Source organism: Cheilinus undulatus, linkage group 18 (assembly GCF_018320785.1).
Source record: "Cheilinus undulatus linkage group 18, ASM1832078v1, whole genome shotgun sequence".
Classification (NCBI taxonomy): domain Eukaryota; kingdom Metazoa; phylum Chordata; class Actinopteri; order Labriformes; family Labridae; genus Cheilinus; species Cheilinus undulatus.
The window spans coordinates 20,733,937-20,759,509 of NC_054882.1; the positions used below are offsets into that span (position 1 = coordinate 20,733,937).

Below are 25,573 nucleotides of genomic sequence, written 5' to 3' on the forward strand. Positions count from 1 at the left end.
GTGTCATCAATAATTCAGCCTCTTCCTACACATCCACCAATGTGCGGCTGCATTCCTGCACAGCAGCTGTCATCTCCGTACAATAAGACAGAGGCGCTGCTGCTGTTAGCCTTTTCCTATGACATCACAGCTCAGTCCCAGTTTCCAACATGGCGTCCAGCCGGGTGCTGGAGAGGGAGGTCCTGGAGGAGCCGAGACGCGCTGCAACCGCTAACATCGACTTCTGCCTCCACAAACACTCCCTGCTCATCATCGTCGGACGGACGGCTCCCCTCAGACACGCGGGACACATCCGCGAAGACATAGAGCGAGGTAGGTTTATTTCAACCTGAATTTAAATGCAACTCTGGTTTCATTCACAATCGCATAAAATTCACGTTCTACAAGTTCAAGTCGCTTTGAGCTTCACTAAAGATGCTACGTTGCAGTCTTGGTGCAATTTTATCCACCCTACTGACCGAGGATGCGTCATAGTCATAGCCTACTCCACCATCAGCACCACCTCGTCCCTGAGGGCGCATTAGAATTAAAAGCAGTCTGAGGCTGGTGGTTTGTCTTTGAATCAATATATTGTTACGTAAGGAGAAATGTTGCATGACTTATATAATGCCAACAGATAGACACTTGTAAACGACGTGCCATTAACCTTTGTGTTGATTTAGAGCAGTGAGCGTGAAGACTGTAGGTAGACATGCAAGAATAACCCTTTACTCACTGTGCTGCACTGTGAGAGGACAGCTACACGGAACATCATGTAAGAGAATCTAGACTAAAACGATATAAATAAGATACATGATAAGAAAGAGACAGACATCAACACAATTTGACTAGTCCACGTTTTTAAAACCGGGGCTTTAAATGTCCAAAACATCATATTTTCATCAGAAAAGACCTTTTCAGAGGCCCAAAGGTTTATTTATCTGAAGTTGTCTGAAATTGAATACCAAACAGGTCATGTGATATCATTTATCATCACTGCAGTGTATGGTTGTCGTGATAGCACAGTTTAAAGTCCCTGTAAAGTGATTAGAAAATATTTATTTTAGTTTTTTTGTATAACAGGCCACTGTGTTATGAGCCACCAGGCCAAATTTCGATCATGAAATACATCTCAAAGTTTCTAAAATAAAGCTTTAAATTCAGGAAAAATGAGGCAGTGTATCTGCTCTAGGATGGTGTGGGTGTGTCCACTGAGTGAGCTGAAGCCACACCCACTCGTGACAAATATGATCCTCTTTGATTTGAGCCAGCTGCCTGGCTCTGTGCCAGGAGTGGGGGATTAATTGACTGTTTTCTAGTACAAATCTCTCTCTTTGATATTTCTAATGACCCATAGGCCACTGTGGCTGACAGATTTGGAAAATTTACCTCACAGTGATCGAAAACACAGCATGTAATTGGCTGTTAACTTTCGATGAAGGCAGTGACATCAGCTAACAACACTCTATGTTAGGATAAACTGCTGGCTGATTTTATATCGTTGTAGTGTTAGGGGGGTGGGGTAATTCCCCATCAAGACCGGTGACGTTATGAGCACCTATATTTGCCTGCTCAAATAAAACTAAGCCAGGAAAGAGGTGAACAACTTTCTAACAGTCTAAATCAAAAATTCAGTCACACAAAGATCTCACTGTTTTCACATGTTTACAGCAACCTTATTCCAATATATCTAGTGTGTTAAGACACAATGATGTAAATGATTGTCTTCTGTACAAGAGTAAAGTCAGCAGTCTTCCATAATTGCAGTTGTGTGAACTAAACTGGACTTTTGGACTTTCCCACAATAATCTATTATCTTGAGGCAGTGGATTTATGTGAGCTGTAAGCCATAATCATCAAGATTAAAACAAAAAGTCTTTAAATATTTCACATGCATGAGTTAAGTAATTCTGAGAATACGGGGGATTTTCTATAGTTCTACACCAGGATCTGCAGCTGAAAACCATCCCTCATAAGCAAAGTTAAACCCTCATGATTTAGTGTCCCAAAGTTAATGGATATTTGTAGTTCAATTAAGTGTGTAATGTTTCATGCAATAACGTCAAACATGTCGATATTTGTGCTTATATTTGCAGAAAAACCCTTGTGTATGTGTTTTTCTGCGGTAAAGTTAAATCAGTAGTTGGCCTGTGTGATGTCTTTAATATCCAGGTATCCGGTCATGGGACGTTGACTTAAAATCCTGTAACCTGAACCTTTTTCTCCAAGAGTTTCTCTCCCATCACACGGCATCTTTCAAAGGTGCAGGTAAGCAACAGCATAACTCAGTAAAAGCTCTATGACCCTTTATAGCCCAGAAAGTCCTGTATCTACGGTTACTTGCCAGTTCACCCAGTCTGGGGTCGATGAGGAAGGAAGGAAGGAAAGTGGAGGAGCAGTCGGTCGATTGTTAGGAATGGGTGGGCCCAGTGAACAGCAAACAATGGAGACCTTTAACCAAGCCGTGCCACCTCCCATTCTGTTTGTGTCGGTGCCTTTCAGCTCGCTGGGCCAAGGACGAGCAGGGAAAATGTAAAAATGCTGACAAACATCAGAGTCACAGTTGTGTTACAGCTGAGTCCTAAAGCAGGGTTATACAGAGAGGCAGGAACAGAGGCATTCATACTTTTAAAGGACAAAATAGAGGAGGCTGCCATCCGTGTGGCCAACACTACCATAGTGAACACTCATTTGATTAAGAAACAGGGCTAACATGCGATTGCCAGGAATGTGCAAATTGTGGTATCTTGTCCCACAAAAAAAATAATATTGTGGTAACAATATAATGACATGTTTGCAAATGAAAGATAAAAATGTGTTGTGAAGATAACTTGTCCCAGCAGAGTGAAGGCCTTGTGCCTATATAAGTAGTTTGCACACAGTTGTTTTAAATCAGAGTTAGAGAAACTTCCCGTCTCAAAAGGCAAGTTAACATAATGCTAGCAATTAGCAGTAAGGTGTCCTTTAATAAGACATATCAGTGTTGTTGACCATTATCAAGGACTTTTGTTGAAAAATCTGAGCTTGATAGGTTCAGTAAGAAATTATAGCAATTTTGTCACTTCTTGTTGCCAGTAGGGGGAGCTACAGCAAAAACATAAAGTTAACTTTTGAATAGATAGCAGGACAGACATTGATCATACATGTAAACCTAGAAATAAACCAGATGTTTTCCTTTGAGACTTACGTTAACTTCCTATGAAATCGGAGAGGTATCAAAATGCTTGCTATCAGCAGTAAGGCATCCTTTGAAAAAGACGTGTCAGTGCTGTGGACAAATACTGATGCATTTCTACCAAATTCTGAGCTTGAATGGTTCAATTCAGTAATAGGAGTATAGATATGGCCCAATTGTGTCACTTCCTGTTGCCGGAAGGGCGGTGGTAGATGAGATGGTTGCATGTGGGCGTGTTGTGATACTGTTGTCTAGGCAGAAAGAATACACGATCACAGAATAATGTATACAAAAGTTACAAAAAGTTAAAGTCATTTGGCTCCATTAAAAATACATTAATTTGAAATTGAGGTGAAACTGGCTGATGATGTCCATAACACTTAAAAACATTGCTCATACACAAGCCAGCAATGAGACCCTTCTAGCTATTATATCTTTTATCTTAAATGTAAATTTTAAGACAAAGAAACTAGCCTCTGTATGGTCACACGTTGAGCTAGTTCCCCTCAGACTGGATTTTGTTAATTGATTGAGCTAACTTGGCATCTCATCCTCAGACGGTCACTCTGACTCAGCTGTTCTACTCTTCTTCTTTCCTCTGTTTCGCTGAGGGAATCAATCACACGCCTGGTTGTCCCAGTTCATTATGACATCTTTGAGCTCCCCTCCTATTTAGTACTCTCAGATCTGTCAGCTTGCTTCCTCAGCTCTTAATTTCTCCAGCATTTGCCTTCCCCCCTGTCTGGCTTTCTGTCCTTCTTTTTTCTATACTTTGTCTTTTCTCTCTGCCACCTCAGGGCAGACATTCCTGCGCCACAGTACCAGAGTGTTGGACACTCAGGTGCTGATCAGTCCATCTCCAGACCAGGTTCATTCAGAGGTAAGGGGATAAACCCGGGATTTTTGAGAAATACACAAAGATCTTGACAGTCAAACAGTCACAGTGATCTAAGTAATCCACTTCTGATCCTAATTTTTGACCTAAAAATTCAGGAAACTATCATTTGTTTGCTTTTAGTACAGCACATACAAAAAATAAGGGAATAAATGGACCTTAAAATTCCCATATCTTCAAGGCATTGAGAAAAATCAGATAAGTCAAATGTGAGAAGCTGTCACCAGTAAACAGTTGGCATTCATGCATTGAATGGGCTAAAATGTGAGTTCTGAATTATCAGAGTAGATGCACTGTTTTTCCCAAAGTACAAAACTCTTAGGTCTTGAAAAATGGTATTAGTTAAATGTTGTTTTCTCTGTCTCCTCTCTTCTTTCCTTTTGTACAAAATAAAAAAAACTTTTTTCCTTTACAAAATAAAAACTCATCTATCTTTTGGCCCGACCAGGTGTTGGCACTACTATCGAGAGATTCAGCACACAAGCTGTTGATATTGGCTGGTCAGAGTGTGGAGGAGAGCGGGGACCTGCTGTTTCACAGAGGGCTGTTCTCACCACAACTGCTAAAACAAATACTAACAGAGCAGGTACACCACTGAGTTTCTGTCACCTTTACATCTGTGCCAGTTTAGAGCCTTTTATAAGACACACCATTTAAAAAGATATATACATTAAAAATGTCTAAGCTTGTAAATGTCACTACTTTAAGGTCTATTAAGCAACAGAAAACTACTTGAAGATCAACCCTAGCATGACATCTTTACATTTCTTTCACTTCTCAGTAAAGTAAGAGAAAAGGAGGCAGATCTTCACGCTTCAGGAACAGTGCAGTTCTTTAAAAGGCAGTGAAAATTATGTTCTGTTGTTCAGTTTGCAGATCTAGAGATCCCTCCCTCCTCCTCCAAACTCAGTCTGACTCTCAGCTGTCCCAACATCGGCCACTGGAGGAGGACTCTGTTGGAAAACCAGCCCCTGCAGGTTCCGCTCACGCTGCACATCAATCCCCCAGAGGTGCTGCCCGCCATGGAGGCGCTTGGGGAATTCACCTCCCTCATCTCTGGCACCATCTCTCCTCCGTCTCCCTTCGACCTGCTGCCACCTCCCACCACTGTGGGTTTTCTCAAGCTGTCCCGCCCCTGCTGCTATGTTTTTCCTGCCGGCCGTGGTGACTGTGCCTTCTTTGCTGTTAATGGATTCACAGTGCTGGTGGACGGCGGCTCAGACTCTCAGGCCTGCTTCTGGAAGTTGGTCCGCCATCTGGACAGGGTCGATGCCGTTTTGTTGACACACATTGGGATAGAAAACCTCCTGGGGGTCACCACCTTCCTGGAAAGGAAGGTGGCTGAGTTAGAGATGAGTGCTGATGTCAAAGGTAAATAATAGACATGCACCAAAAGTTAAAAATATTATTCTCTGTACAGCACATATATATATACAAAATATACAGTATATTTACAAAAAGTATACAAAAAAACTCTTTAATGTCAAAGTGAAAACTGATTTTGTAAATTAGATAAAATTAGGTAACATTAAATAAGTGATTTACAAAGGGTAAAACATCCAAGAGGTTGAGTACTTTTCATAGGCACTGTATCACCCTCTCCACTTAGACCATGGTCTAAGATGATATAAATTACGCAGCGTTGACCCCGTAACAGTGTTATGAGGAGCAACAGATTGGGGATCCCTCTTTTGATAAAGAACAATGGAGAAAGTAAAAGTACAGAATTGTTCTGAAGATGTTTCCTCTTTAGTCCTCATAGACAGTTTCATGTTCAAACATCCTTTTATTCTGTTTCTCTGTCTAAACAGATGACACGTCAAAGAAGCTCATCTCCCCTGAGCTTGGAGTTGTCTTCTTTAACGCCCCCAGCAGGCTGCAGGAGGAACAACAGCCCTGTAAGTGTTAAAACCCACTGTCTCTCACTGTCCCTCCTGCTAATCAGATATACTTCCATTAGCATATTAGCATTATAACACTTAAAAAGATTAAAGGTTGCATCAGCAAGTAGGCTTCTTTTCCCGTTGAGTAGAATTTGCATACCACCACTGATATCTGTTCAAGACTGCTTTGCATCAAACGTTTAACAAACCAGTCATTGTACATTATGACATACCTGGCAGTTTTAGGGCTCTTTTTAATAATGAGGAAATTCTTTATTTGTTTAGCAAACACAGTGACAAAATGCTGCGAAATAGCAGTGTAATTTCAAAGTTTTGTCAAGTCAAAAAGTTAAGGTACAATACAAAAAACATTAATTTAAGAGAAAACTAAAATGGTGTACACTGTCAGATATTTAAATAATATAACCTCATAGAGAGACAAACAAAGAACTTACTTGGTAAAAACCCACCTAAACGATGCATTTTTTAAAATAATTTTCTAAGGTGACAAAGAGGATGTTTTCTGATGTCCTCTTCCCACTAAAGACAGCTGTTTTAAAGATAGTGAATGACTTATTTTTCACAACAATCAAGTTTTACACTACTGAGTCAATGAAAAATATACCTTCTGTATTTCTACCATGTTTCTGTAACTTTTTTCATGGAAGTAAGTGGCTACCTAGCAAGGTGACACTACCAACAACAAATCATGCTATGCTAGCTTTTGCAGTTGGTAAGAGTAACCAGTGGACTAGGTTTATTCTGTTTAATAAACTGTGGAACCGTTCTTTCAAGTCACTGCTCTACTACTTTCTCCAATCCTAAACTAATAAAATACAATGAAGTAATAGCTATATATATTAGCTTAGTTTGTTGCCATTTTAAGCTAGCAGTAGCAACTCTATTAAAAGTATTTTAGTTTAGCCAGATGAAATGTAGACATTAATGAGGCAGGAAAGACTTCCTTTTGGGGTCATTCTACTGCATGTTCCCATTTAAACACAAATAATATACAATAAAGTACATACACTATATTGCCAAAAGTATTCTCTCACCTGCCTTGACTCATGTATGAACTTAAGTGACATCCCATTCTTAATCCATAGGGTTTAATATGACGTCAGTCCACCCTTTGCAGCTGTAACAGCTTTAACTCTTCTGGGAAGGCTTTCCACAAGGTTTAGGAGTGTGTTCATGGGAATTTTTGACCATTCTTCCAGAAGCACATTTGTGAGGTCACACACTGGACGAGAAGGCCTGGCTCTCAGTCTCTGCTCTAATTCATCCCAAAGGTGTTCTATCGGGTTGAGGTCAGGACTTTGTGCAGGCCAGTCAAGTTCATCCACACCAAACTCTCTCATCCATGTCTTTATGGACCTTGCTTTGTGCACTGGTGCACAGTCATGTTGGAACAGGAAGGGGCCATCCCCAAACTGTTCCCACAAAGTTGGGAGCATGGAATTGTCCAAAATCTCTTGGTATGCTGAAGCATTCAGAGTTCCTTTCTCTGGAACTAAGGGGCCAAGCCCAGCTCCTGAACAACTAGTCCACACCATAATCCCCCCTCCACCAAACTTTACACTTGGCACAGTGCAGTCAGACAAGTACCGTTCTCCTGGCAACCTCCAAACCTAGACTTGTCCATCAGATTGCCAGATGGAGAAGTGCGATTTGTCACTCCAGAGAAAGCGTCTCCACTGCTCTAGAGTCTAGTGGTGGCGTGCTTTACACCACTGCATCTTATGATTTTCATTGCACTAGGTGATGTATGGCTTGGATGCAGTTGCTCTCTCCATGAAGCTCTCTACACACTGTTCTTGAGCTAATCTGAAGGCCACATGAAGTTTGGAGGTCTGTTGGGATTGATTCTGCAGAAAGTTGGTGACCTCTGCACACTATGCACCTCAGCATCTGCTGACCCCGCTTTGTCATTTTACGTGGCTGAGTTGCTGTGGTTCCCAATCGCTTCCACTTTGTTATAATATCACTGACAGTTGACTGTGGAATATTTAGGAGTGAGGAAATTTCATGACTGGGCTTGTTGCAGAGGTGGCATCCTATCACAGTACCACGCTGGAATTCGCTGAGCTCCTGAGAGCGACCCATTCTTTCACAAATGTTTGTAGAAACAGTCTGCATGCCTAGGTACTTGATTTTATACACCTGTGGCCATAGAGGTGGTTGGAACACCTGGTTTCAATTATTTGGATGGGTGAGTGAATACTTTTGGCAATATAGTGTATTAATCCCAGCTAGCTTACCTTGTTGTGATTTTAAGCTAGCAGCAGTTAATCTACCTTAGTGCTTCGATAAAAGTAATACAGACTTACCTATGAGGCAGGATAGACGTAACTTTGGTGTGTTTCTTCTGCAATAATTGGATGAACGATCCGTCTGTCACCTCTTTAGGTGTCAATCAAAACATGTGATGGTTAGACTCTTGCTGAATCCGGTCGGGAGAAGGGCAAAAACATTGTTTCTGCAAAGGAAATAACTCAACGCTGTTCTTTGTTCTTCTTTTCGTCAAGTTCTGATAAAACTGACGCTTTAGCAGCATCCATGCTAATCTCTTCCACCATAATTGCACCGGCCTCTTGTCGCTGCTTGCTTACGTCACAACTCCGCCACGCCCAGAAGCACTGCCTCTTACTCCTGATTGGTCCTGTCATTTTTTTTTACAGGGCCCATTCTTTTCAGATGGGAGCTTTGCAAGATGGATTCCCTTTTTGCAAGGATAGGCCAACATTGCATAAGTTAACTGGCACTGATGAAACTTTAAAAAAGCAGCAGTCACTCGAAAACAACTATTTTAGAAATAGCTCAATGAAATTAATAAAATAATGTGGTGTTTGGGGAAAGTCATGAATATAATAACTAAGGGGATGGAATAAGATAATGAATCTGCCGTAACAAATTTAACTAAATCTTTAGTTATAGAGCTCAACTGTAAGCGAAAATCACATTCATTTTTTCCATAGAAAATTTGATTGTAACCTAAAGTGTCAGAAATATCCCAGTCAGACTTAGTTGAAAGCTTGAAAAGCTATCCTTAGCTCAAATCAAAGAAATAGCAATGGATTATGGGATATGCAGTCCTTTTTATCCTTATAAAATTATATGTATATTTCTTATTTTTTCTCCTTTTTTAACACCTATTTTTGCACAAAATTAAATGTTCTATTATCATGAGTATGTAGGTAGCTGGTTAGCTTGGTTCATGCATTAAAAGCATTGTAATAGGGATTTAGCAAAATATCTAGGGGGGATTGAAATGGTGAGTTTCCCTTTCAGAACCAGAGCCACCTGAAAAATGGGACAGCTCTGTTGAACTCTATTAGTTATGAAGGAGCCCAACTTTTTAATGAAGTAATTGTATTCTATAACATGGATATTTAGAATTTAAATCACTGAAATGTATTAGTGGGTCATTTTTACTACAAATGCTAGGGATGCATGCTATCATCGGTGCAATATTGGTATCAGCAGATATGAAAATTTCTGGCAATATTTAAAATCAATGTATTGGTTTAAGAAAATCTGCCTGTGACAGCAGTAAATGTTGGCTGTATGAAGAAATACATTTGTTGAGTTTTAGGCTGGACCAAGATGGACTTCAGTTCAAGTCTTTTTCTTTATACATCATTCCTTATACTTTAAAGTGTGTTTTAATGAATGTTGTTAATTTCTTAGCTATGTTTAAATATTGGTATTGATATCAGCTAAAATTATGTTGTATGTATTGGCATATCAGGTATCAGCACTAATCCAACATCATGCATCACTACTCTGCATTTTGGTTCCAAATATTAGTTATCAGGCTTGTAACCTACTAATAATTGGTATTGGTATCAGTTCTGAAAAATCTGCTTTGGTCAATCCCTAAAAATTACCACAGAAAAAGAAAACAAGGAGGATAAACAGTAAATTGTAACTCTTTTTATGCTCTGTATTCCAGTGGTCCTAAAACTCATGTATGTTACCAGATGAATTTCTAATGTAATAAAATCCTCATTCTTCTCTTGCCAGGTGTTGACAACGTCCTGAAGAGCACACACCAAGCAGCCCTGACCCTAAAGTTGTTAAAGAAGTTAGAGATCAGACCACATCCACTATTCCGGCCACAAGGGGTCCCTATTGAGCCACTAACCCTGTTTCAAAAAATGGGTGTGGGACAATTAGATTTGTATATCCTGAACCCTGGCAAAAATAGTCAGGAGTACCAGACATTTATGCAAAACTGGCCTGATGCAGTTTCATCGGCATCCAAATCCCACACTCTCCCTCTCACCGCCTTGGCCTCAGTGTCAGCCCTGCTTGTGTGGCACCCAGCGTGTCCCCAGGAGAAAGTGGTCAGGGTGCTGTTCCCTGGTATCACTCCCCAGGCCAAGCTGCTGCAGGGTCTGGAGAAGCTGAAGGGGCTAGCATTCCTGCAGAAATCCAGTGTGACCACTGGGGATCTGGAGAGGCTGGGAGAGGACAGACAGGCCAAGAGGACTGAGAGCCAGGACAGCACGAGGAAGGAGAAGGAGTTGACACCCAAGCAAGGAAAGGATCGGGGTGGGAAAGAGGAGGGAAAGGAGGTACATGTGCGGGAAAAAGGAAAAGTGTTAAATGGAGTGGTGGTGAGAGACAGTGAAAAAAGCAGAATCAAAGAGACCGGTGCAAAGCAAAAAGCAGCAACATCAGAGAAGAGTACTTCAAAAAAAGGTGGTGGGAAGGATGGGAAAAAGGAGGAGAAAGCTGGCAGTAAAGATGAGACCAGTGCAATAAAAAATGATCAAGGGAAAAAGGAAGTTGTCATTTCTAAACCAAAAAATGAAAATAAAACAAAACTTAAAAAGGAGGTGAAAAACGACTCTAAAACAGGGACAAAGAAAACAAAAAAAGCATCAGGAAAGGATGTAATGAATGGCAAAAAAGCACATGTAAATACTGAACTGCCAAAAAACAACTCATCAAAATCCAAAGAGAAAGCCGTGTTAGAAACAACAGAACCAGAAGGTCTGGATGAAAAACCAGAGAAAGAGCCTGAAGACATCCCATGTGGCTCCAAACTTTCCACCCCTGAGGATATGACAGCTGATTTTCTCCAGCTCCAAGCAGAGTCTGAAAGAGAAGAGGCCAATAAAGGGAAGCAGAAAATCATTGTGTCAGGTAATGGAAAGATCCCCGGAGCCCTGAGCCAAGAAATAGTTAGTGAAACTGTTGATACACTGGGGAAAGAAGAAGCAGGTTGTAAAGGGATAATGGGAGGAGAAAGTGGCGGTACTGGAGTGCAAGAAAAGCCCGGGATTAGTGAGGAAGCTGAGCAACGAGTGCCTCAAAACCAGCCTAGAAATTCATCCAAGCCAGCAAAAGTTGTCGGATTTCCCTCTCCATTGAACAAGGCACCAATGTCAGAAGGTATGGTCCCACTGGACATAACCCCAACTGAATACACTCTCCTGGATGGGGCTTTGAGGAACAGTCCTCCCTCGCGATCGTCTCCAGAGAACCAGGATGCTGCCAGCCCTGATGAGGAGACTGTCGAGCAAACCTCCCCTGATTCACGGCCCAATAGTGCGGGCCACACTCCTTACTGTCTGTCCCCAGATGATGTGTGGTGCAACAGGGCTACTCTCAGCAGGTTACAGGCTCAGCTCAGCGACTCAGACTCAGCTGATGCCAACCAGCCAAATGGATCATCCAAGCAAACCGAAGGGCCGCTGAAAACCACCACCGAAAGCCACTCAAACCCAAGAGAGAAGCATCTCAGCTTCCTTTCTTTGGGTCCACTTAAAGATGGATCTTCAGATCCCTCTCCCTCATTTACTACCACAACCACCACACACTCCATGCCTGCAGAAGTGAGCTCACCTCAGTCCACAGAGGTTGACGAATCACTGTCCATGTCCTTGGAGCAGGGACCGACATATGGGAGCCAGAGAGAAGGTGAGGACAGTGTTCATCACTCAAACTCCAACGGCAGCCATTTTGCAGCGTTGCCTCTGCCAGCAAAGAAGCCTCCCAGATTATTAGGGCAGGGATCAGAAATGGGCCGGGCTCCAGCTCCCAATACACTTCACTTTGAGGCATCAGCTCATGATGTGGATCTATGTCTGGTTTCCCCCTGCGAGTTCAAGCATTTCAAAGCACCTGACTGTAGCTCAGGTGTGAGTGAAGCCTCTAGAGCTGCTTTTCATCATGGCAACAACAACAACAACCCAAAAGAGGGAACCCCCAGTGAGTCAAATGCCCCTGTCTGCACTGAGGACTGTCCATCCACCACAGCAGATGGGGCTTTGGACTCAGATGAGGAAGAGTCTTGCAGTGAGCCATCTAACTCCCCCCATGAACTTCACTCTAGTCGGGCTTTGCCTCAGGACCCACCTCCAGCCCCTCTCAGGGATAGTCCCCCCCTGCCCCCACACCCTGATGCCTCCATGCCTGTTCCTCAGTCTGACTCTGATGCTCATGGCAAGAGGGCAAAAGGGACTGGTATGCGAGTGACAAAAGCACCAGTGGTGAGTTCTGCTTAGCACAGTAGTAAACACTGTAAAGTTTTGTGTACAAGTACAAGTCATGAAGTCATATCATTACCTCTTGGTTGGCTTATTTTATTTTTGTAGCTGCATTCAAGCTAAGTATATCTCAAAGATGATCCTCTGTTTAAAAGGATCCTCTTTAGTTGCACTCTTGTCATGACACTCCATCAATATGGCCAGAGAAACAGTGTCCCTCAATAGTGGGACCATCTTCACATGTGTGCTAGCAAGGCTAGCAGTTACAAGGAAAGGGTTTCACATACAAAAAACATGTAACATGTGTCAGGATGTGCTTCAACACATCATTAGTGATGTTTTCTGAGCCCCTCTGATGTGTCAGTTCCTACATTTAGGCAGCCAGGGTTGATCAGGTCCTGGTGGTTTTCCAGGAGCTTTGGCCCACAGTTCAGACCTCCTGATGAAAACCCATGTAGATGCCTTCTCTGTAGTCTCTGACTGCTTATTTGGCAGAGTCTACAGCTTCAGAGATGTCCTCTGCCATTTATTTGAGCACCAGAATGTGTCAGCAGTGGTAGTGGCACTCTTCTTGGGATGTTGGGCAGCGTCTCACGTTGTGCCCAGGTGAACTCTACTGATTATCAGTTTATTGAATTATTTCTTGCCCTACTAGGCATTACAGTTCCAACTGTCACTAAAAGGCCTGCTTACCAAAAGTGCCTGCTATAAAGCTCCTATGAGGAACGTTTGGTTTGTGTTGACAGTCAGAGTCAGTCTATTTCATAACCAGCTAGATATTTGTAACACTTTGCTAAGCTATCATTATTTTGAGGACCTTATTGATTATCAAGGAAGATTGCATTTATTAAATCTTACAAAGTATTGCTTTTCTGTTACCAGGTTCTTGAAGCACCCCAAAGACCAGGCTCAGGTAAAAGCAAGACAGGGAGTCAAAGTGGAGTAACAAAGGTTTCTTTAACTCGTACTCCTTCTTCTAGCAACCGCTCAACACCAGCAAAATCCTCACCCAATCCAGGTGCAAGTTATAAAATGCTCTGACTTTTGGTCACACATTTTCCTCTCCTATATTTTGTATTTCATGGACATAAGCATGCCCACTGACTTCTATTTCTCCCCTGCTGCAGGCTCTAAATCTACCTCTAATGGGGAAGTCAGCGTGTATGTAGACCTGGCCTACATTCCCTCTGGAGCCTCCTCTTCAACAGTCAACGTTGACTTCTTCAGGTGTGTTCGCTCCTCATGCTACATCATCAGTGGAGACAGTCCTGAGAGAGAGGAGCTATTGAGGAATACACTGGATGCACTGTTGGATGGCAAAACGTCCTGGTCTGACACTATGCAGGTAGAAACACAAGATGAATGCATTGACCCACAAATGGTTTTAGGCTAGTGTTTGTTATAAAGAGAAAATAGTCTAAAAGGAGCTTGTCACTTCTCCTCTTATAGCCAGAATACATGCTGTTAGCCTTAATTAACTTGCACTTGTTCCCATAAGCTTGCTGTTCGACTTCTATTTGTCATATTTTATTAAAAATACAATATGTTAGTGCACTGAATGTGTCTCAAGTGATTGTAATATAAAGACACCTGTGTCTGGAAGGTCCAGTCACTGGTTTATCATTCTTCCTGGCTAACATTACACCATGAAGACAAAAGTACACTCCATGCAACTCAGATAAATTAGGTCAATCTCACAAACTGTGTGACCTTGCAAGAAGGAGAATGATGAGAGAGGTCCCCAAGATACCTATGACTACAACAAGCTTCAGCAGCTGAGATGGGAGAGACTTTGCATACAACAACTGTTTCTCAGGTCCTTCAGCATCCAAGCTTTATGGGAGAGTGGCAAAGAGAAAGCCACCATTGAAGAAAATTCGACTAGAGTTTGCCAGTGACATGGGAGACTCCATGGTCAAGAGGGAAAAAGTTCTTCGGCCTGATGAGACCAAAATGATGCTGACAAAATGCTATGTTTGGCTGACACCAAACGCTGCACATTACCACACCATCCCCACTGTGTGTTGCATGTGGTGGCAGCATCATTCTGTGGGGATGGTTCTCAGCAGCCAGCCCTGGAAGGCTTGTAAAGGTGGAGTGTAAAATACAGGAAAATCCTCAAGGACAAGCTTACTCAGCCTGCAAGAGAACTACAGCTTGGAAGAAGATTTATTTTCCAGCAAGACAATGAGCTGAAGCATACACCAGAAGCTACACAGAAATGGTTCAGGACAACATGGTGCATGTTCTGGAGTGGCCGAGTCAAAGCCCAGACCTCAATCCAATAAAGGATTTGTGGCTGGACTTGAAAATGGCTGTTTATACCTGATCCCCATGCAGCCGGACAACCTGACAGAGAAAACCCAAATTATATTGACCATGATTGATTTATAAAATCAATGAAAGGGTAAAACATCCAAGGGGGTTTATACTTTTTACTGGCACCGTGTGTCTATTAGCACATGCTATAAACACTGATTCTAAAATATGTAGTAAGTCAGAAAATATTGTCAAAGGAATTTGATTAAAACTGGACCCAAAACTGCAATCAACCTATGGTTCTTAGCAGAAACTGAAAATAACTTCCCTTTCTTCTTTGACCATCCTTCTCTGTATAACAGGTGACAGTGATCCCTACCTTTGAGTCATTGCTGATGCAGGAGTGGTACCAGCAGACTCTGGACAGACAGCGGGAGCTGGGCATCACTGTGCTCGGATCCAACAGCACTGTCGCCATGCAGGATGAGACCTTTCCTGCCTGCAAGATCGAGTTTTGAGGAAGATATGGGCAAACAGCAGCAGGTGACGAAGGGTGAATTTTATCCCATGGATGCTCACGGTATGTTTGTGTGAGAAAGAAAGTAGACAAGGCAAAAGAACTGATATAAATATGACTTAGGAAACATAGATTGTGGCTTAATAAAGAGAGTAATTGCCCCTCATGAAGGAACACAAATACATGGATGATGACACCCATCTCTCCCTGGTGAATCATTACTTTCTGGGCTACTTTTGAACCCAAATCAGCTAACATGTCTTTATATGAGGAGGACACTTTCCTGTGGGGAGTGTTGCATGATTTTTCTACCCATGACCCTGTGCAAAACAGGAGAGGAAATAACACTGGCTGCAAAAGACGCATGTCGGGCTGCAAACTTGTGGATCCACATGAAAGCTGTAGATTAGTCAAAAAAGTAAGCATACAGAGGGTTAAAAAGTGCAATCTGTCAGCTTGTCCTCTTAATACACTCAGCTCTGAGGTGTAATAGTAACTTGTGCTGTGTAAAATGGTCGGCTTTGCTGCTTTAAGTGCATATTTTTGTTTTACATCAGTCAAATTGCTTAAAACAGCATCAGTTGCATTTTATTTCTCTTAGAAAACAGTGAGTTTTTAATGCAGGTGTATTTTAACAGCTATTTTTCCTATCTGATTTTTTTAAAGTGTCATTGTGGCTTCTTCTTTGTGGACCACAAGCTGTAAAGGACTTGGAGTAAAAAAAAATCCTAGCAGATTTGATGCATCTGATGATAGTGTGTGATAATCTCCTGCTGCATTTGACATGGCTCAATCTGGGCATGCAATGATGAATCCATCAGTAGGGATTAGAAGAATGCCAGATTAAATTTAATAGCATTACAGCAATCATCTCAATAGACATGGTAATTAATTATAATCCATTGCGGCTGCTCAAAATAATCAAGAATCAGACTGCAAATGCTTTTGTAGGAAACAGACATTTACCTATTATCTGACTAAACAAAGTGATGTGCTTTGATTGTGGATTTGATTGTATAAATTGATATTTTGCACTGCATTAATACTTGGTGTAGTGACTATTGGTCGTCACCAAATCTCAAAATTGTATTTGTTAATACTAATACAGAGAAAGTAAGCATTAGATTGTATTCAGCATTGAAAAATCAACTTAACAATGAATGATGCATGACTGATCTAATGTAAGTAAGGCAGTTTGGCTTTATTTGATGGGTTGATATTTTCTTAGAAAGGTTATTAAAATGGATAGTTACAGGGGAAACAAATACAATATGCAATTTAAAATTCACATAAATTCCAAGCATTTAAGATTACAAAATGTATCTATATAATAACATATAGAATTATTTTGTAATGACTTATAATTTTACTCTGTCTAGAAGGGAGTAGCTTCTTTTATCTTTAAGTAGAAACCACATTAAATGCAGTTTTCTTACATTCCCCAGAAATTTTATTACAATTACAGAGCAAGCAACAAAAAGGCAAAGAAAAATTGCAAATGGAATTTGTTATTTTCTCTCTGCTGATTTTATCCTATTTGAATTTGTTTAATATCTAGTTACATGTAAAGAACTCGGGACTGAACAAATTCTCAGCAGGTTTACACCGCAAAAACTTAAATCTTCTCAAGTGTATTTCACTTAATTTTGATTAAAAATAAACCATTCCATTCAATAAAAGCCACATTTCCTTTATAAATCCAGATAAACATCTATTTCAAGATATTACAAGCATAAAGATTTGTATTTCTTAAAGTCCCTGTAAAGTGAAATTCAAACATTGTGTCATAACACACTAGATATGTTGGAATAAGGCTGCTGTACATGTGACGACACTGAGATCTTTGTGTGGCTGAATTTTTGATTTAGACCGAAAGTTGTTCACCTCTTTCCTGGCTTGGTGTTATCTGGGCAGGGTAAATATAGGAGCCGATGACATCACCAGTTTATTGCTGCAATGATATAAAACCACAGAGCAGTTCCTTGCAGTGCAGTCTATTATTAGCTGATGTCACAGCCTTCCTTGAAAGTTAACAGCCAGTTACATGCTGTGTTTTTGTTCATTGTAAGGCCAGTTTACCAAATCTATCAGCCATGGTGGCCTACGGGTCTTTAATGACTCACAATGAAGAATTTTGTGCCAGAAAACAGTAAATTTAATCCCAAACTTCTGTCTTTCTGCTCTAGCACAGAGCCAGGCAGCTGCGCTCTGATCAGAAGCATTTATAAACGTTGAGAGGATCCTATTTCTCCTGAGTGGGCGTGGCTTCAGCTCAGTCAACGGACAGGTCCACACTACCCTAGAGCAGATTTTATAGCCTCATTTTTCAGGATTTTGAAGCTTAGTTTTATAACTTAGAGATGCTTTTCATAACTGAAAATTGGCCTGGTGGGTCATAACACCATGGCCTGTCACAAAACAAACATGAAATAAAGATTTTTTTTTTTCACTTCACAGGGACTTTAAAGTAACTGAAGCAGCTGCCAATACAGAAAGAAAATGTTGATCTTATTGTTGGCAGTGTTTTTGCATTGTACTGTCTGATGGAGAAGTTCACATAAATGTGATTGTGGCCGACAGTTTTCCTAATACCGCAGCATGACGTCACAACACCCCACCAAGTGTTTCCTGCCTGTCTGAATGCTGCCACCTAGTTATATTTATGCAAGTGTAAATTACCATGTGATATTTTTACTTTTTTTGTGCAATCCTTTGTCTTAATTTATTGTTATTTCCTCATCTTTTAAAGTCACTTTTATTCCACTTAAGACTGTCTCCTACATTTGACACTTTTCCGCAAAAAGTTGCTGTCAGGATGTGAGTTATCACAGGTAACAAGAGCTTAAACCCCACTGTAGCCAAGTGAATTGTAACTATGTGTATTTGTCCGCATGTATTAACTACTGTATGTACTGTTTGACGTTTCATTCATGATATTCATGAAAACGGAGAGCAAAGCACTGTAGGAGAGCAGGATGGTGTGATGAAAGACATCACTGCAGGGTTGAACATGGACAACCTTTCACTGTACTTGTATGTAAGTAAACAACAATGTGAAAATATGAGGCTTTGGAGCCGGGAGTAATGTATGAATAAAGAATGTGCATCACCATTTAAAGTGTTGTGGATGTGCAGTTCTTCATCAGAGCTGCAAGCAGGATGTTGAGTAAAAATCTCAGCTGAATACAGATCAATCCAATGTTTACTGCTCAGTGTGGCTATTATTGCATCACTGCAATGAAATGAACTTTATTTATGATGAATGATATTGAGAAAATATTTATGACAAATGAAATTATTTGTTTGAAAGTTCCTGTGAAAAGTTTTTGGCTGGCTATAAAGTAGACTGACCAGACAGACTTTTAGACATGTGACTCCTATGGCGTCACTGGACAAGTACCAGAGTTGACAGTAGGTTAATGTGCATTTCAGCAGAAAGTTACTTTAAAGTGTATTTCAGAGACATGAAAGTAACAGAGAGTGGTATGCAGCCTTGAGGTGACTCAAATTGTGACAGTCTGACATATATGTGCTAAGCAGGTGAATTCTACTCTATATGGACAAAAGTATTTGGGCACACCTCTTCGTCATTGAATTGCCCAAGCAGCTGCATCCAAGTCCTACATCATCAGCGTCACATAGAGAGGTGTAAAGCATATTGATACTGGACTGTGGGGCAGTGGAAAAGTCTTCTATAGAGTGATGGATCACTCTTCTCTGTTTGGCTGTCAGATTGGTGAATCTAGGTCTGGCAGATGCCGGGGAACATTACCTGGAACTTTGGCCCCCAGAACATCATTAAATAAAAAATATGTGCAGAGAAAATTCTAGAGGAAAAAAAGCTGCAGAATTTTGGGATTTTTTGTAAATCTTTGTATTATTATTATTATTATATTTTTAAATATATATAAACGCCCTCCAACTCCAAAGACAACTGAGACTGAAACAATTTAATCAGAAATGAATTAATGTTTCATCCATATTTCACTAAACCCTCCTGTAAGCCATTATTAGCAAATATATTACATGTTAAACATGTATTCATCAGCTCACTTTCCATAAATCTGCCACTTTCTATGGAAACTTTCTGCTTTAGGTGTTTCGGGAGTGCAATTTTCCTGCCTGGTTTTTCATTTATAGCTATGCAGCATAGACAACATGACAGGCACAGAAATATTCAGCTAAAATATCTCAGCTGCCCCCAAAGTGCCTAAAGAGAAAAAAGCTGAAGTTTGAACAAATGTAGTTGATGACCTGTGCTCTGCAGAATAAATGGGCTCAGATTCCCACATAAACACTCCTAAATCTTGTGGAAAACCTTCTAAGACTGGAGGCTGTTATAGATGTTAAAGGAGAACCAACTCCACATTGAAGTGCATGTATTTGAATACAATGCCATCACAGTCTTGTGCTGTAATGGTGGTCGGATACTTCAGTCATCATAGTGTACTTGTGAAATTAGACGCTCAACACTGATAATAACTTTTTAAATCCAACTTACTGTTTTTTTTCTTCCAATGCAAAGCTAACATTTTTAGCTATAGACGGTGTCCCTGAATGTAAAGGACATTGCGTGAACGTCTTGCTTAATCTTGCTATGTAATATCACTTTCGTGTCATGTTTCACAATAAAGGACAGTTACTCGTCTTTCCCTCGGTTAGCCACCAGATGTCCCTCCTGACTTCATAACCGCCAGTTCAGCTGCAAATACATGAAAACATTAGGAGCTCACGTTTGCAAAATTGCTTCAAATAATTCGACTTTGTTGTCGCTAATGGCAGTTTTCCTCTGGATTATTAAGCCTGAAGTTCACTGCACTTTAAAACATTCATCACTAAATCAGAACAACAGGGCAAACAGTCGTTCGTGTCGTGTAGACCCGTCACTCCTCGCTGTGTAACCACATAAATAAACACGCAGTCCACATGACAAACTGGAGACGTTGGGATTTCACTCCAGCCAATCACAGAGCTCAGAAAGTTTCGGTCCCGCCTCCTCTCAGCCTCGGTATAAATGTGTTGCAACGTTGCCAACAACAAACGCCGCAAATGCTTCAGAAAGTCTGGCACATGAGTCCACACGCATTAGCGCGCTACCTAAAGGAATATCACCCCATAGGACTACAGCCTCGCTCTCTCACAGGGATTATTTTCTGAGTAATCATGATTCCAGAGGAGAACTTCAAGGAGAGCAGGTGAGATTTTTGTTCCTTTTGTTGTTCTTGCGGGCTACTCGGGCCATTTTTTTGTCTGTGAGACATGCGGATGGACAACATGTGCTGGACAGGAATGTGGCTCGTTCTTTGAACCTTTCCTGCATGCACTGCTGGTGAAGTTGGTTCACACTTGAGGCTCGGATTTAGGGGTTTATGCTGGTGCAGAGTGTAGAGATTCGAAGTAAAGCAGATTTAATCGACCTGCTATCCGTAGAAAACCTATTAATGTGTAACTCCTAAGCATAACACTGCTTAAAGTTTTATGCACAGTCATTTTGACGCTTAAAATGCAATGTACACAGACTTGATCACTTATTTGCACAACACTGTGGATGCATGTTGCAGCGTGCATGCTGTGTGGACGATGCAATGCATATTATATAAGAGTTAGGGTTAAACATCATGTTATTCATCACAATTATTATGCGACATAACTGTTAAAACGTATTTAACTAGATTATTAATCATTTCTGATGGCTTTTTTTATGACTTTTCATAGACTCAGTTCTTTAAGGTTTTCAGTACAATAACAGAGCCTCATTTTAAGGAATGCAGCATGTGTTTGACATGACATACACCTGTTTTTATCTCATTTTAAAGCTTGAATTGTTCTATCTGTCCCTGTCAGGATGCAGTCTGCAGGTCTGGCTCTGGAGGAGTTGTTGGTAACAGCTCAGAAACAAGACTGCCTGACTGTTGGCATTTATGAATCAGCTAAACTTCTTAATACGTGAGTCAAAACTTCATGCATTTTTAGAGAGTAACTCAACCCAAGTGAAAAGTTCCAGATATGTGAGTGCAGGGCGCCAGGAGTCCTAAATTTATTCTCCCTCCTCAGAGACCCAGACAGTGTGGTTCTGTGCGTTCTGGCAGCCGACGATGCAGATGATGTCGGGCTGCAGATCCACTTCACCCTGCTGCAGTCATTCTGCTGTGAGAGCGGCCTCAACATCCTGCGAGTGTCGGGAGTTCAACGGCTTAAGCAGCTTCTCTGTGCTGTGGATGCCAACAGAAACCAGGAAGAGCACGGAGACCTCCACTGCATGCTGGTTACGGTGTGTTGACACAACACAAAAGCCCTCTTATTACGTAACTGAAAGACCAAAGCATGGATATTTGGTTACAGATGATATCATGCAATAGCTGACATGATTTATCACACCTTTGCAACAGCTAGGGAACTTTTCATAAACCTTTTGGAACTTTTCTCTTGCTTTTGCAGCAATTTTGTCATTTCCATGTTTTCACTACTACATGAATTTGATGTTGAATTTGTTCCATGTCCAGAATCCGCAGGCTGACCACTGCAGGCTACAAGAGGTGGGGACCTACTGCCAGGAGAGTCGACGCCTCGACCAGTGGGTGCCTGAACTGGTCCTACAGGAACGCTGAGGGGCCTTTCTTCCACATACATGAACAAGAACAGGAGCTTTCTGGGTTCAAATTCTGGATCTGTTTTTGCTCGTGCAGTGGCACCCTGGAGTGGCACAGTCTATCCTGAATGATGACTAGACGGACCAGGGGACACCCTTTCAAGGACTTGTGACAGTCGGAGAGGAAAATCGTTGTGGTGAAGAGACACAGCAGATTCCCTTTAAGGCCTAGTTATCTACATCAGCAAAAAATAGATCAAAGCCTCTATTTTGTGCCTCTGTAACAATGTTTGTGGTGTGAGAGTCAATCAGCAGCAGCTTTTGACTGAAAAATGTCCACACCCGACATATACCTGGAAGATCAGTGTGTTTTCTATGGACTGGACAGGAATGCTGTAATGAAACCGAACCTGACACTCCTGTGTATTCTGACATGGGAGAGTCCTTGGAGAAGATGTGTGCGTGAATGTGTGGTATGCGTGTACAATCCTCAGGTCTTTCTTTAGAAAAGACTGGGCGTGCAGCGTGTGCGTTCCTAAAAAAATGAGCAGCCCAACCTGTGGAGGAATCGTCACCATGGAAACTACAATGGAATGATTTTCATTTTAAAGGCACAGGATTTATTGGAGGGAAGAGAGTGCAAACAAGTTGCAAAACTTGTTTGGTGGTAGGAGGTTACAGAGTGAGTGCTTCTTTTTTAATTGTCATAGTGCTGTGTGGCAAATACACTTGATATCTCTGTGCCTTTAACATTGCTGCTTCTTTGATCAAATGATGTCTAAATGAACTGTGCTGCACCTGCACATAATTTATTGATTATATTAGGTGTTTGTTTTAATATTTATGGTCTATAATTTTTTTCTGGCACTTAAATCAATAAATTAATGTATTCATAATTTATTACCTGCCTCATCAGTACGTCTGTGCTAAGATGCCAAAACATAAGCCACATGTGCATTGCAAGGTTTTCATAATACCACAATTATTGATTAACTCCAATGTGATACTAAAATCAGACAAAATCATGCCAATTTTCATACAAAGCAAAAAAAAACAGACAAAAAAATGCCATAGGCATGCAATATTGGGTAATATCTTGTTTTTAACAACCAAAAATTACAAACTCCTGAATTGCATATTGGCAATGCAGTGAATTTGTGTATTTTTTGGACAGTGTGCAGGAGTTGGCTTGGAACTTGTACAGATTAATTCCTCTCTTCATTGCTATTTTCAATACTTTTGATTATTAGAACATCAGTTTGTAAATTTTGATTATGCTGACAACCTAAATGCGTCATGGAGCTGAAAGCTACAGCTGAGTCATACAACTATATTTTACATACGTATGTAGTAATGCAAAAAACATGCATCCTTTTTGTAACAATCTCTCTGTAGGTGGGAAAAACAAATGGGTGGAGACAGAAACTGTGTTGGAAAAAAGAACTGGCATAACAAGCTGATGCAGAGCCACAGTCCCTGCAAGACAAAAAGCAGGGGAACATCTGACGGGAGAATACAAGTTGCCTGCAAAGAACGCCCTCTTCCAAACACTTTGCATTCTAGTTTTGTACTGTGCTATTATGCAAACTCCAATTCAAGAGGGGTGAATTAAGTGCATATTATCCCTGTGTTACCCCACCCAGGCCTCAGTATCTCCACATGATCAGATAGCAAAATGTTCATACAACTTAGTGCAAGTGTTTTATCCTCCCCTCTGCCCTCCTTTCACTCTGTTTAGCTCCTCACTCCACCCCGCACTCTCACATGTCTGAGCACAGCTTGGACTGTAGAGCTGCAGAAAGGGAACACTCAGGCACATGGACCTCCCATTTGTTTACAACCTACTGGACAGGGGTGTGACTAGCAAGGGGGGCTGACTTTTGATTGGCTGTGCTTCTTCCACCCTAAATATGATTGGCTTTGGGGTGAGACTGTGCTTTGAAACTTGGAGAAAACTCGTGACTGTTGAAGCAGTTCTTGTAAAGAAACAGACACAGTTAAGACAGTCTCACAACAATGACATTCCTGACAAATGATCTATCTGGGAGGCCTTACTTTGCACTTTTTCTTTGTTTCTCTTTGGTGCAGCAGCTTTTCATCTTTGTTCTGCACGCCATGTACCTATTTATCCAGGAAGAATGCAGGGCCATGTGCAACTTGTACCTTTACAAGCATTGTCAAAAAAGTAAGGCCCTCCTACAGCACAGAAACAAAAGAAAAACATGGAAAATACCTTCAAAGAACTGCAACTAATCATTAACTGGAGTCAAAGTCTACAGCTGTGCTGTCAACAGGCTGTGAGAGACTGACCACACTCTACTGTTTCACAAATTTGGAGTATTAAGATGAAATATGTAGTTTTTTTGCACTGAGATATCTGTATTGATTTGAAAAGTGACCATGTGTTATATTTTTATTGAGATCTGAGAGTATCTTAAATACCTCTTAAGTTATCAAAGACAAATTTTTTTTTTTTTGTTTTTGAACTGCACAGAACATGTCTTGTTATGGAGGCTGCTATCAGTTGCAAGTTCAGTTGTCACAACCCACCTCCGCTGCATGGAACAACCCAACACTCAGCATTTCCAGCAAGCTAAGACCAGCACCGTTAAGCGCCACCCACCTCCACAGCCTCCTTCTCAATAATTCACTACTACTTGTTTCAAAAAAAGGACCCTCTTCAATGAAACGACACTTCATATGACGAATTTACAAAACAGAAAACCAGTGTTTGGGTTTCATACACATAAAAAATGAACAAAAAGGTGCACTTCCTTGCTCTGTTGGAAGTGACACCAGAGCGCATGCCCACCCTTGGTCCAAAAGCATTCGTATTCTGGGACAACTTCCAGCTTGAAGTAAACTTTTCAGTGCATTTATTTCCCATTATGATAAATTTATGAATGAAAACAAAACAGACGCTAAAACTTGAATAAGTAAATAGCAATTAAAAGTTACAGCTACAATGTGGAGATTTAAGTTGGAAACAAAACATTAATATTACCTCTTCATTACCTGCAGAAACAAGAAAGGCCCTAATCAACAAGACAGACTACTTCTATAAGGTTATGTTCAATGCCTAAAACCACTGTGGGGGGATAACTGACAGATTGATTGATCAAAAGCATGCAGCAGAAACAGCTGTCAACCGCATGTAACCGTTTAAATAAAGCAAGGGCTTGTATGTAATTTAAGCTCTGGTGGGAAGTTTTTACCTGGCTTTTAAACAAACTGAAACTGATACTTACTCATCTTCAAGGCCTGCAGAGACAAACTAAACTATCATCAACAACACTGAATAGTCCCATATAGCTAGTTTAATGATTAAAAATACTGCTGCTTGGTAGGTGACGGTGCACAGTTAAAAAAAGGCCAAGACATCTTGTTTTTCAGTTTCCCATGGCAAAGATTCACTGACTACAAATGAGAGCATTTTTAACCTCTAATCCAGCTTGCAAAGTGTTCACTTTTTTAAAGAAAGTCTTCATTTAATATTATCCATATTTTCAGACAGCTGTGAGATGTTAGTGGTGTTTTATCCAATGGAGAAATTACCTACAGATCAAGGTTTGAATTATCATTCTTATCCCGGAGGCAACATTAAGAAATCAACAAAGAACTAAAATTACAGGCTACGTTTTCAAAGGTCGTATGAACCGGAGAGTTTACACATGCGCATTGGTTCAGCGCCAGGAGGCGCGTGCGCACACTCTGCTCCATCAGCCCGTCCCCACTTGGCGCGCAAATTTGAAAAACAAGCATTCCCCTGAGGAGCC

At 41.0% G+C, this 25,573-nt stretch overlaps 2 protein-coding genes across 2 annotated transcripts; both read left to right on the forward strand.

The window, feature by feature from the left end:
* Positions 1–149: 149 nt before the first annotated feature.
* Positions 150–18,337, forward strand: LOC121526569 (microtubule-associated protein 1S-like). Its single transcript, XM_041813215.1, has 10 exons — positions 150–312; positions 2,152–2,247; positions 3,952–4,034; positions 4,498–4,635; positions 4,919–5,420; positions 5,861–5,947; positions 9,959–12,435; positions 13,315–13,450; positions 13,560–13,777; positions 15,054–18,337. The coding sequence occupies exons 1-10, from the start codon at positions 150–152 to the stop codon at positions 15,207–15,209; spliced, it is 4,056 nt and encodes a 1,351-aa protein (XP_041669149.1). The 3' UTR covers positions 15,210–18,337.
* Positions 18,338–18,539: 202 nt separating this feature from the next.
* LOC121525943 (growth arrest and DNA damage-inducible protein GADD45 beta-like) lies at positions 18,540–22,730 on the forward strand. The gene is made up of 4 exons (XM_041812170.1): positions 18,540–20,403; positions 21,053–21,154; positions 21,263–21,479; positions 21,712–22,730. Exons 1-4 carry the CDS (start codon positions 20,372–20,374, stop codon positions 21,814–21,816), a joined length of 456 nt encoding a protein of 151 aa, XP_041668104.1. The 5' UTR covers positions 18,540–20,371; the 3' UTR covers positions 21,817–22,730.
* The last annotated feature ends 2,843 nt before the right edge of the window (positions 22,731–25,573 follow it).

Bases quoted from the DNA above. Each gene is read 5' to 3' on its own strand.
- LOC121525943 (XM_041812170.1), top strand. From the start codon at position 20,372: ATGATTCCAGAGGAGAACTTCAAGGAGAGCAG. The intron at 20,404-21,052 runs GTGAGATTTTTG...TGTCCCTGTCAG, and splicing joins GAGAACTTCAAGGAGAGCAG to GATGCAGTCTGCAGGTCTGG. The intron at 21,480-21,711 runs GTGTGTTGACAC...TTCCATGTCCAG, and splicing joins TCCACTGCATGCTGGTTACG to AATCCGCAGGCTGACCACTG.
- LOC121526569 (XM_041813215.1), top strand. From the start codon at position 150: ATGGCGTCCAGCCGGGTGCTGGAGAGGGAGGTCCTGGAGGAGCCGAGA. The intron at 313-2,151 runs GTAGGTTTATTT...TTTAATATCCAG, and splicing joins CCGCGAAGACATAGAGCGAG to GTATCCGGTCATGGGACGTT. The intron at 13,778-15,053 runs GTAGAAACACAA...TCTGTATAACAG, and splicing joins CCTGGTCTGACACTATGCAG to GTGACAGTGATCCCTACCTT.